This window comes from Gossypium hirsutum, chromosome D04 (genome assembly GCF_007990345.1).
Source record: "Gossypium hirsutum isolate 1008001.06 chromosome D04, Gossypium_hirsutum_v2.1, whole genome shotgun sequence".
NCBI classification, from domain to species: Eukaryota; Viridiplantae; Streptophyta; class Magnoliopsida; order Malvales; family Malvaceae; genus Gossypium; species Gossypium hirsutum.
In genome coordinates, this window is record NC_053440.1 from 49,667,089 (window position 1) to 49,680,417 (window position 13,329).

Consider the following 13,329-nt stretch of genomic DNA (forward strand, 5'->3'; position numbering starts at 1 on the left):
GTTTTATATTATAATAATGTATATAATAAACTTACACATTCTTATTTAATCTTATGCGGCCTCCAATGACATAATTTCTTATTTAATCCCTTTAATTATTCTTTAATTTATAATTCAACTTTCACCCTATACAATTCAATTCTTATACCTAATTACTCTTAATTCATGCAAATTCACCTAATCAAAACCTAATTAACCACACAACTAACTTCGTAAATATTTCTAAGTTTGATTTACGAAAATGGAGTCTCAAAAATGCATTTTTCAACACCCGTAACTATCAGGACGTTACAAAACTAGTATTGAGATTTAAAAAGTAAAAAAAAGAAAAAAAACTAAAATTAACTAAATCAAAGTATTTAGACTAATTCAACAACATTACATTTTAAAAAATAAGTAATTGAATGCTATATCTTTTTGAAAATTATTTCTTAAAATTCCCTTAATATAAATAGATTTTTTCCTAATCTATTTAAGGATTGATTTTAGTTGTTAAAATTTGTACACACCTTTTTTCATAAAATTACAAATTTTTTAATAAAATTATTGCACACGATTAGCCCATATATCGAATGGGATAAAAAAATCTAATTATATCTAAAAAGACAATGGCCAAGTTTATCACTAACTCTCCAAGCTCGAATAGAGGTGTTTACTTAATTGTCTAGTTGTTGGTTAGTAACACATTAAAAATGCAAGCAAATTAGGTATGGCATAACTATTTTTTTCTTCCAACCTTACAAAATAGTTATTTTCACATTTTATTTAGATTTTATCTTTTTCAATTTTGAAAATTATATTTTTTTTGTTAAATTACCCCAAAATGGATGGAAACGTTAATGTCTTTGAACTTTGATGATGTTGCATATATGTGGATTATCATGTGAATGACACGAAAATATTTAATTGATTTTTTAAATTCTAAAAATTTAAAAAATATATATTTAAAATAATGAAAAAGTATAAAAATTATAAAAATATATTTTAATAAGTTTTCAATTTTAAAAAAATTAATTAAATGCTGACATATCAACCACGTAGTAATCAATATGCATGCTAAGGGTATTCAAACGGTTAACCGAACTGAACTTATTATTAACTGAATTAACCGAACTTTTAATCCTTTAACTATTAACCAAACCGAAATTTATATGTTTTTATTTTTTAGGATAAAACAAGTATAAAACATATAAAAAATGATAATGTTCATTTGATTGAATTAACCAAATTAAAACTACATATAATTTGTATTATTAATTATTAAGTTTGATTAGTTCAGTTAATTACCTGATTTCGAACCGAATTAACCGATAATTGAAATTTAAAAAAAATATTAACCGACCTCCGTCCGAATTAGATCGGTTAACTGACCGATTAATCGAATTAGATTAGTTCGATCGGTTAATTCAATTTTAACTGAAATTTGAACACTCCTAATACGTGTCGCATCAACAAAGGTAATGAACATTAACTTTTATCTATTTTAGGTGATTTGATAAAAAATACAAGTTTAATGATTAAAAAAGATAAAAAATTAAATAAGGATTAAAATAATTTTTTTCTTTGGGGCCATTATGCAATTAAGTAATAAAAAAATTCAAATGATTGCTCACTTTCCCTTCCACATTTGTACCGTTCTACCTAACCTTCTTTCTTTCATCGGTGGAGTTGTTAATCAATCATCAGTTCAGCTATCCCCTCACCCTCCTTTCTATATAATCAATTCTACACTCCTATTTTGAACCAGACACTAAAATCCCATCAGTCAAGAAATAAACCATGGCAACGAATGAAGTAAAAGTTTTGGGTTCCTGGCCGAGTCCATATGCGATGAGGCCAAGGATTGCCCTTAACCTCAAATCCCTCACTTACGAATACATTGAAGAGAAGTTATGGGAAGGCAAAAGCGAGCTTCTTCTCCAATCAAACCCTGTTTACAAGAAAATCCCAGTCCTCATTCACGGCGATAACAAGCCAATCTGCGAATCTCTCATCATCGTACAATACATCGACGAGGCTTGGTCTTCCGGTCCTTCTATTCTTCCTTCTGATCCCTGTGAACGTGCTGTCGCTCGGTTTTGGGCTGCATATCTTGACGACAAGGTGGGTCTCTGACTCTCACTTCACAATTTGTTCTTATTTGTTTTATGTTGATATATTCTTTGTTGTGCAGTGGTTCCCAGCGGTGAAAAGTATAGGAGTCGCTAAAGGAGAGGAAGCAAAGAAAGCAGCAATAGCGCAAGTGGAAGCAGGGTTGGCTTTGATGGAAGAAGCATACGACAAGTGCAGCAAAGGGAAGGGTTACTTTGGTGGGGATGAAGTTGGGTACCTTGATATAGCTTTTGGGAGCTTCTTGGGATGGCTTAGAGTGACGGAGAAGTTCAATGCGATGAAGCTGCTGGACGAGGGGAAGACGCCTGGTCTGGTAAAATGGGCGGACAGGTTCTGTTCCCATGCCGCTGTGAAGGATGTTATGCCTGATACTGACAAGCTTGCGGAGTTTGGTAAGTTTGTTATTGCCAAAATAAGGGCCGCTGGCGCTGCTGCTGAAATGCATTAGAACAAAAATTAGCACATCTTGGATGGAACTAATGAATATATTATCTCTGTTTCTTCACTTTGTGATGATGAACAAAGATATATATATATTCCAGTGTTGAAGTTTTTTAATAAACCCTTTTCTTTGGCTATTGGATTAATTGGCATTTGAAGTTGATTTTCTGTTAGTTTGAAATTAATACTCTATTCTCTTTGATGCTTGTGATAATATAATAATAGAATATTATAAAAGGAAAATTGATTATTTTAAAATTCGAAGAAGATAGAATGAATATCTATTAGTAACTCCCTTTCAACTTTCTATTGCTTAAACCGGTCTACACCTAAAATCCTTAAAACCATAAATTACATTTATAGTTATTTAATTATTAGTAGTTTTTTGTTTCATTCAATTATAAAAAAAAAGTTATAAAATAATTATTTAATTATTTAAATTTTTTTATCACTGTAGGATGGAAAGGTGATAAGTCAACTTTTAAAATTGACATAATAGTAATTTTTAACTCACATTTATATATTTGTCAATTTAATCTTGATTCTAAAAAAATTAACCTTCAACGTTTACATATTGTGTAATTTGATCTTTCACGTTTCTTTAATTTCTCTCTCTTTCTGACCATTTTACCTAAAAAGCTATATATATATCAACTAAAGTTTATTGGAAATATATCAAAAACTGAAACACCAAAAAATTCAAGATAATAAATTTAATCTTTGTTCATTCTTTTAAAATTAACTCTCAATGTCACAAATAAAGTAAAACTGAAAAAAAAATACCAAATTGCACAATATGTACATGTTGAGGGTTAATTTGTTTTGGAATCTAGACTAAGTTGACACAATGTATGAATATTAAGAGCATGTTTGGTTGGGTGTATTAGATTAGCCAATACACCCCTAATCCGTGGGCCCCACTTAAGCCCCTCTTAAGCAGGTGTTTGGTTCAATGTATTGCCTAATACACCCCTAATACGTTACGCCCCTAATCCCCAAAATTCTCTGTTTTCTAATCCCTGTCTTCTCCTCAATTTACATCCGTTTTAGTTTTCATGCCCTAATTTGCCCTCTGTCCCCTGTCTCTCCTTTATCTCCTTCATTGCTTGCTTCGCCTTCAGCCAGTAGCCCCAAATTCTTCTCGAGCATGCCATAGAGAAAGGCAAGAAGAGAGCTGCTTCTCCTTTCTTTCTTTGTTTTCTATAACAGACCCAGAAGTTTTAGCCTAGTTTCAGGTATTTTTTCTTCATATAAACTATGATCATTTTCCTTGTATGTTAATATCATTCATTTACTGAGGTTTTTAGCTCTTTTGGTTTTATATTGCACCATTTTAAAAAAAAGACCTTTATGTTTTTTATTAGTGGGTGATTTCTTTTTTTTTTCTTTACTTCATGATTAAGTATATAAGCTTTGTTGGTTCGTTCTAACAGGGAATTGGAAGTTGTTTCATTTTGGGTTTAAATTGTTAAAAGCATTAATTAATCAAAGGAAAAGAAGCGTTTTTAAGGGGGATTTAGGGTTGCATGTGTTCTTCTGTTGTTCTTATTGATTTGCTGTGTAAAAGAAAGCACTTGGTGTTAATTGAAGTTATTTGCAATGCATTTGATTGGTTTTATTTTGCGAGCGACTGATTTTGTTGTCATTTAAAGTATGCCAAAGTGAATGGTGAATTACTTACTAAAAGAGGTGAACGGTTTTATCTGTTAAGGATGCAAGTCTATCATCCGTGCTTTTAAGTTCCTCCTTTAAGTTATTCAGCAAATTTTTTTAACATAAATTCATCGCACACACTTTGTTCCATGTTTGATTCTTGTTCCTTTTTAACTTTCATTGTTGAAAAAAACTTTAAGATAGACTTCTTTTCATGTGTTTTCAGTGGTACCTACAAACATAGTTGAAGAAGTAATTAGTGGATTTCTTGGAATAAACCATGACACCATGAGTTTCTAGTTAAATGCAACCTTTTTTCCCTAACAAAGCTAAGCAGAGCAAGACAATGAAGACAAGTTAAAAATCATTGAAACCAAATAGAAACTCATTCGTGAAGTTGTATCTGGACCAATGATCTAGACCAACTGTCAGCTGATGAATCCCTAAACTATGAAACCAAATAACATAAATTCTTTTAAATTCGAAGTGCTAGTCATCTCCTATTACACATCATGAAATATTCCTATTTAGCTTTTTCTTCTTTGTTGGGTTATGTTATTTATGTGTTTCTTATTCGTTATGTTATGGGCATGTTGTTTTACTTCTTCAAACGTATTGCTTTACTTTTTCTTCTGCTTTTTTTATTATTGAAATTGTATTTTTATTTTCACCTCTCAGTCCCAACCTCCCTTGCTTGCTTCGCCTCCGGCCACTAGCACTACTCCCTTAGTCCCTTGGCTTGCTTGTTCCACCCATAACTAAGCCTCTTGTATTCACTAAGTCACTGTAAGTTTTTTTGCAATTAAATTATTTGATTTTTTGACTGTTACTGAGATTAGTATTGAAGAACTATGAGCCTTTTAACTTAATTCTCTCTAATATGATACTAGCAAGATTGTTAACTCTACCATAAAAAATTACATTACCAGAACATAAAACCAGCAGCACTCCAAGTTACCAAAATAATTACCTATTGTCATTTCAATCATTCTTCCATGGTTCTAAGATTATAAGCTCCCTTAGAAGAAATAAGAAAGCCTACTTTGATAGCCCCATCTAATAAAACATCCTTCAATACACTCCGCTTCAATTAGGATAGAATATAATTCTGGTAATGTCTTATTTGCATGTAACTCTTTAACCTACTCTCCATCTCATATATATATCGACTTTGAAGGCTTTCTGAGCATTGCCCTTTCTCATTATAGTTATTTTATTATCCAAGTCATCATGAATGTCCAATCTACTTGAATCTAAAGGTAGTTGCGTAATGATGTTATTTGCATGATTTTGGTGAATTTTTCGCATTCTTTTATCATGCTTGTTCATGAGTGGATTCAATAAATTATGCATCAACAATTGAGGAAACTTGCTTACAAATGCATCCTACAGCAGTTGATCAAACTCATATTAACCACTGCTTCAAACATTTTAATACAACGTTATTCGAGTAAAAGCTATTTCACTAAATTACACGCCCTTCAAATGGAAGCCTGGAGTGATTCAACTGTATGAACACCATGGTCTCAACCGAAATATTTATTTTCGGTTTAATTTAAACAATATATTTAAACAATATAGTTGTTTTTATTAAAGACTCAAATAATTATTGAATTGATTTACAAGGCTTTTTATATAATAAGCTCTCTATTTTTAAATTATGTATAAACAATCAATCAAGTTCCAAGTTCGATGCTTATATAATGTCCAAATTTAAGATTAAATCTGCATATTTTAATTAAAATATAATTCGGTACTTATATAAACAATCAATCAAGTTCCAATTAACTTTTTTTAGGCATGTTTAATTAATTTAACCCTTTATTTGATTGTTTTATGAAATCCATTTATTATGCTACTACTATAAAATTATAGAAAAAAAGTTAATTTGATTTGACGGGATGGGAAAAACATGTAATCTTTTTCTTTCAACTGTTATTTTTAAATTCTTTAAATTAAACAGTATCTTGTATGGTTGAAGTTTTAAAAATCTTTAAAATTTTATGTTAGAGTCTCATCCTATGTCATTTATGTGCAAATTTTTAGTTAATATTTATTTCGTTTTAAGTTTTAAATGTATTATATATATATTTTTTATGTTTAGAGTTTGTGGTTTTCTTTTTTAATAATGCCGTCTCTAAAGTTTAAATTTGAGTCTTTCCATTAGGAACGCAATACCCGACCATTTATTAATAATTTTGAATGTATTTTGTATTTTTGAAAATTTGAAAGGCTAATGCTTCTAACGTGTATTATTTTGTATTGTAATTAAGATTGTATTATGTTTCTTTAAAAAAGTTTTTATTTTTAAAATTTTCATAGTTTTTTTAAATCAACTTCAATGCAAAATAACTCGATTACTGATTACTTATAATAAATTTGGGGAAAATTAGGGTTCTATTGGTTTGATTTAATTGAGTCTTTTGAATTTTTTCAACTGTCTATTATATTACTTATAATATTTTTGTTTTGAGCTTTTAGATTTATTTTAACAAAAAGAGCTTTATTTATGGCTTTTTGAATATTATTTGACAAAATTTCAAAAACATTTTCATAAATGTTTCTAGAAAATAATAATCTTTCAAAAACTTTTAAATTATTTTCACTACTGTAAATATAATAATTTTATTTTTATATCATAAAATATTAAAATTAATTATATAATAAATAAAAATAGAAATGATTTGGGTTTCACATTTTAAAACTAGCATTTCATAAACCGTCCAAACACATTAGTTCAAGTTAATTTTTGGTTTTTCGAATTTTCATGCTTACCCTTAAGAAGAACCCATGTGTTAAAATAAATCAAAACTCGAATCCCGAACCTCAACTACGTGTTGATTAAATCGATTATAAAATAGGTAGTTGTTTTAAGGCTACAATGTTAATAAAATAAAATAAAATAAAAGATTGAAAAGTTGAAGAGAGTTAATTGTAAAGAAAAGTAATCGCCCAAGTCCCAAGTAGAAATTTGGTAATGATAATAATATATATTTGGCATATTTTAATTAAAATATAATTCGGTACTTATATAAACAATCAATCAAGTTCCAATTTCGATGCTTATATAATTGTTATTAAATTAATAATATTCAAATTCCTTATTTAATTCAAATTGATTATAATATTATCTTCAAATAAATTATCAAATTATAAATGACACTCAATTGACATAATTATTCATAAAGAGTTTATTCCTTTTTCAAATGCGTATAATGTTAATATTCATGTTTTTGTTGCATCAACGGAGAAAATGTTCTAAAAATTAAAATTGATAAATCTTACTGAAGATTAACAATATCTCAACAAAAATTGAATGAATTATCTATTTTATTAATTGAAAAAGATATCTTATACGATATTTATTTTAATAAATTTGCATCTCTAAAGTGTGAGGGGATTGATACTGAGTTCTAATTTTAACATGGTGCAGTAATGGCTCGTCTGCCCTTAATTGCACAAAGTGTGAGGCGTAAAAGAATTGGTGCTGCATTGACAAATTGGTTGGAAATCTGTAGAATCGCGATTTGGTTCTTATTTAGAATGGGTGCCAGCCTTAGCCTACATACTTACAGACCAAGGATTAGGTCCTATACCGTAGATTTTTATGCACAACGGGATTATGTGAAGAGGCTTGTATATGCTAGTGACGAGACTTGTATTGAACAAGTTAGGATGAATAGAACTGCCTTTTTTAAACTATGTGAGATGTTAGAATCGATAGGGGGATTGAAGTCGTCAAGGTTCATGCTTGTTGATGAGCAAGTAGCAATGTTTTACATATCATCTCCCATCACCTTAAAAATCGAGTTATCAAGCATCACTTTAGAAGGTCCGGAGAAACTGTAAGCAGAGCATTTCATAGTGTTTTAAATGCTGTCATACGCTTACAAGATGTCTTATTTAAAAAGCCGGAGCCAATTACAGCCGATTCTTCTGACATAAGGTGGAAATGGTTGAAGGTATTAGACTGAGTTTTATATATAGATTGTACAACATTTAGTTGACTTAGAATTAAATTAGTATTCTAACTCAAGGTTTTATATCATGTGATATAGAATTGCTTAGGTGCTTTTGATGGAACCCACAACAAGATTAGGGTGCCAACAGTTGATAAACCTAGATATCGAACCCGAAAAGGTGACATAGCAATAAATATGCTAGGTGTTTGTACACCTGAGATGCAATTTGTTTATGTTCTTCCTGGTTGGGAAGGTTCAGTTGCCGATGGAAGGGTGCTTCGAGATGCCATTAGTAGAAGAAATGGACTAAAAGTTCCTCATGGTACAGTGTATAGTTAGAGGAATTTGAATTATTCATTAAGATCAAACTTTGTTTGCTGAATTAATCATTTAAAAAAAATTATTTTATAGGTTGTTATTATCTAGTTGATGCTGGATACACAAATTGTGAGGGATTTCTTGCACCATTTAGAGGACTGCGATATCATCTGAACGAGTGGTGTCAGGGTTATCAGCCAAGTTCTCCGCAAGAGTTTTTTAATATGAAACATGCCTCAGCACGTAATGTCATTGAAAGATGCTTTGGCTTATTAAAACATAGATGGGGAATACTTAGGAGTCCATCATTTTATCCTGTAAGGGTGCACAATAGAATTATTATTGCATGTTGTTTGCTCCATAATTTTATTCGAACCCATATGAGTAGTGATCCCATTGAAGCGGAGGTGGGAGAAGGATTACCTACTAATGTGGTGGATGACGATGAACCGAATATCACAAATATTTATCCATCGGATGCTTGGGCAACTTGGAGGATGGAACTAGCCAACCAAATGTTCCATGAATGGCAAGCATCTAGAAATTAGTTAGGTTTAGGGACAAATTGAGTTTGAATTGATTTGTTGATGTTATTTTATGTATCTAGTTTATGAAACTTTGGTGGTCTTTGATTAAAATTCTGTATTGTACTAAACTTTGTTGAATTATAATTTAATTATCTTTTCATTCAGCATGTGTTATAAATTTAAATTTAGTATTGAACTACCGATATAATATTATAAACTATTCACCTTTTGATTCATGATATTCAAAATAGTAAATAATGTTAATTTGTTTTTTCTTAAGAACAATATGTCAGGTGTTCCACCAACGGGTGCTTCTTCTCAAGCTTCTCGAGGAAGCAAAAGAAAATGGGTTCCAGAAGAGGATGCAGCCTTGGTTTCTTGCATGGTGGATTTGCACAATGTAGGAACATTTAATGCTGATACCGGGTTCAAAGCCAGTTATTTGAACGAGCTAGAGAAAATGCTAGAAAAGGCTTTACCAAGAGCAATGTTGAAGGCGAGGCCAAATATTGAATCTCGGATTAGGTGCCTAAAAAGGGAATGGTCAGTCGTCTACGACATGCTTAATGGTCAAAACAACAACAGTTTTGGTTGGGACGAGCATAGGCAGCTCCTTGTTGCTGAAGATGCAGTTTGGGAATCCTATGTTAAGGTAAAATGTATTTCAAGTATTTATTTGTTTTTTTACAAAACTTATAACTAATATGATTTCCTCGTTTTTTTTAGAGTCATAAAGAAGCCTCTCAGTTCAGACATCGTTCTTTCCCTTACTACAACCAGCTTACTGCCATATACGCAAGAGATCGGGCGACTGGGAAAGACGCTCAACAGCTGCTGATGTTCTTGAAGAAATACATGCTGAGGATGAACGTACTACATATATGAATGAAGAGATAAACACATTCTATGACTGCGAAGCTGACGTCTCTTTAGACGACATGGATGTTTCTGGTACGGATCTGCGAGGAGATAGAGACCAAGGGGTTCCTTATCTTCAAACAAGAGCAAGAAGAAATCTGATGCTCGTGATAATGTGTATTCTTCATTTGATGAGGCTGCCATTTTGTTGGGGGAAAAAATCCAGGCCGTTGGCGATCAATCAGTAGGAGTATTGCCTCCGAGGTGGTTGTTCAGCAGAAGTTAGAAGAACATTAAAAGATGGAAGAGAAAGCTTCAAATTTATATTCAGCCTTATGGTCAATTGAAGGTTTAACCGACGATCAGCGGTATGATGCTTTGAGTAAAATTCCCGATCATCCAGCTCAAATGATCGTTTTCTATAGTTTACCTTCTGTTGCCCGATTGGAATGGGTCAGAAGATTTCTTTCTCACCATTAAATATCAATGTTCAAACTTTTTGATGTTCTAAAACTATATAAAATATGGATTATGATGTACATTTCATTTTCATCTAACCTTTCTTAATATAAGTTAATTATGTTTATGCAGAATATAATTCTCAAGTTATATATTGATTTTAGTAAATTCATATAAAAACATTTTATTATTAAGAATTTTATGAAATTATATATCACTATTAAATTATATTTAATATTAATTATTTTAAATTGTATAAATTCATAAAAGAAAATTTATTATCAGAATTTTATGAAATTTAATATTAATTATTAAATTATATGTAATAATTATTATTTTAAATTATACAAATTCATAAAATATAATTTATTAGTTATAATTATTTTAAATTATTTTAAATCATATATTTTAATTAAAATATATTTAATATTAATTATTTCAAATTTTCATTTACAGTATCATATATTATGATTTGAGTAAATTCATATAAGAATATTAATTATTAAGAATTTTATTAAATTATATATTTAATTATAATATATTTAATAATAATTATGTTAATTTATATTTTACAGTATCATATATTATGATTGAGTAAATTGTATAAGAATATTAATTATAAATTTTATTAAATTATATATTTTAATTATAATATATTTAAATAATTATGTTAAATATGATTAAATTATTTATTATTGATATTAATAATCTTATTAAAATTTAAATAACAATAACAATAATAATTTACCAAACAAATTTATGCTAATTATAAGAATTTTATTAAATTATATATTTTAATTAAAATATATTAATAAAAATGTTAATATAATTATATATGATAATATCATCTATAATTAATAACAATAACAATAATATTCCACATTTTATCTAAGGTATTCTAGTCTTTTTTTTCCATTAGCTATTACACCTCTACATCAAAAAACAAGATTACTATACCTCTATTCATTACATTAACCAACATTGATTTGCAATAATCATAGATAAAGTTTGCTTTATCGGTGTTGGGAGTTAGAAGACAAGAGGTGGGCAAGTTGTCATCAGGATTTATCAGAGAAGTAAAGTACCTTACATGGCTCTCGAATGTAGTCATGGTGAAAAAAGCCAATGGCAAGTGGAGAATGTGCATTAACTTTACTAACCTCAATAAGGCATGCCCTAAGGACAATTTTCCTCGGCTAGCCATTGATAGATTGGTGGATGCGTCATCAAGGCACAAGTTTATGAGTTTCATGGATACATTTTCTGGTTATAACTAGATTTCTTTGGCAAAGGAAGATCAAGAAAAAATGACTTTTATAATGGATGCAGATCCTTTTTGCTATCGAGTTATGCCTTTTAGGTTGAATAATGAAGGGGCGACATACCAACATTTAGTGAACAAGATTTTCAAGGATCAGATTGGTCGCAAAGTCAAGGTCTACATTGATGATATGTTGGTAAAAAGCAATACTCTGGAACAACATATTGAGGACCTCGTAGAGGTGTTCGCAGTATTGTGTACTTATAATGTGAGATTAAATTCGAAGAAGCGTGCTTTTGGAGTTGGATATGAAAAGTTTCTCGGTTTTATGATTTCTAAGAGGGCATTGAAGCAAATCTGGAAAAGATTCAAGCAATCCTGAACATGTCTTTACCTAAAACGATAAAGGACATTCAATGTTTAATATATAGAATAGTGGTATTGAGACTTTTTCTCAAGGCATTGAAGGCTCCGCTCAAGTGGATAGAGCCATGCCAAGTAGCTTTTGATCAGCTCAAGCAGTATTTATGTCACCTCCTTTGTTGAGATCGCCTAAAATAGGAGAGGTCATTATCCTGTATATAGCAGCTTCAGAAGAGACTGTGGCAGCGGTATTGGTCAAAATCAAAGGTACACAACAGTACCTAGTATATTTTGTTAGCAAGGTTTTACAGAGTGGCGAACTGAGGTACTCCAGAATAGAGAAAGTTATCTTTGCGTTAATAACGGCAGCTCAAAGTTGCGACCATATTTTCAAGCTTACCCGGTGAATGTTATTACAGATCAACCAATTAAAGATATTCTTTCCAAAATGGACACCTTTGGAAGGATGACAAAATGGGGAATGGAGTTGGCAGATTTTAGTTTAGATTATGCCCCTCGAAGGAACATCAAAGCTTAAATTTTGCTGACTTTATAGCATAACGCTACTTTAATAGCTTAATAGTGGTACTAGGTAACACATTTATATGATAACAAGTAATTTATCTAACATAAATGTGTGAATGTGTAAACATATATTTAGATTAACACTTTTGTGAGTATAATGTTAAGAATGTCACTTTCATCTAAAAAATAGAAGTGGCATCGCCACCAAAGGAACAAACTAATTAGGTGGCAAAGTCAAAGTGTTGGACAATTTATGTGGATGGATCCATGGTGAATAAAGGAGCAGGAGCAGGTATCCTGCTTATAGACCTTGAACGAAATGAGGTAGTATGACATTTCTTTCAGATTTCGAGCATCCAACAATATGGCAAATATTAGGCTCTAATATCTGGGTTACAATTGGCCAAACAGCTAGGAGCTAATGAATTGATTATGTCTACTGATTCTCAATTAGTTGCAAAATAGATGACAAGGGAATACGAGGTGAATGAAGCTAATCTATTCAAATATCACTCAACAACCCTTAAACTCCTAGCTAAGTTTGAAAAGGCTAAGATCCAACAGATCTCAAAAGTAGCCAACACCAAAGCTGTCGCCTTATCTAAACTTGCTTCCTCTATCCTAATAAAGTAAAGAGGAAAAATATTATTGAAACACAAAGCTTTCCCTAGTTGCGATCACCCTCAAGTGCTTTCTATTTAACATGAAAAAACTTGGATGACCTTCATTTTCAGGCCTTGCAATAAGACATTTATGGTTTGAGTAGCAAAAAGTTAGCGAAGATTCAATACAAATTAACCAGATGCATCATATTATAGTGTATTGTACAAAAAAGGGTATTATTTGTTAA

General features: G+C 30.6%; 1 protein-coding gene across 2 annotated transcripts in view; it reads left to right on the top strand.

Moving 5' to 3' along the window:
* Positions 1-1,616: 1,616 nt before the first annotated feature.
* LOC107899606 (glutathione S-transferase U17) overlaps positions 1,617-13,329 on the top strand; it is a 12,567-nt gene continuing 854 nt past the window's right edge. The window contains exons 1-2 of one of the 2 annotated variants that reach the window (XM_016825372.2): positions 1,617-2,103; positions 2,174-2,690. In XM_016825372.2, the coding sequence (XP_016680861.1) occupies positions 1,780-2,103; positions 2,174-2,560 (711 nt within the window). In that variant the 5' untranslated portion in view covers positions 1,617-1,779 and the 3' untranslated portion in view covers positions 2,561-2,690. Of the gene's footprint in view, positions 2,104-2,173; positions 2,691-13,329 lie in introns of those variants that run through there. The other variant, XM_041090777.1, reaches the window with a different exon arrangement.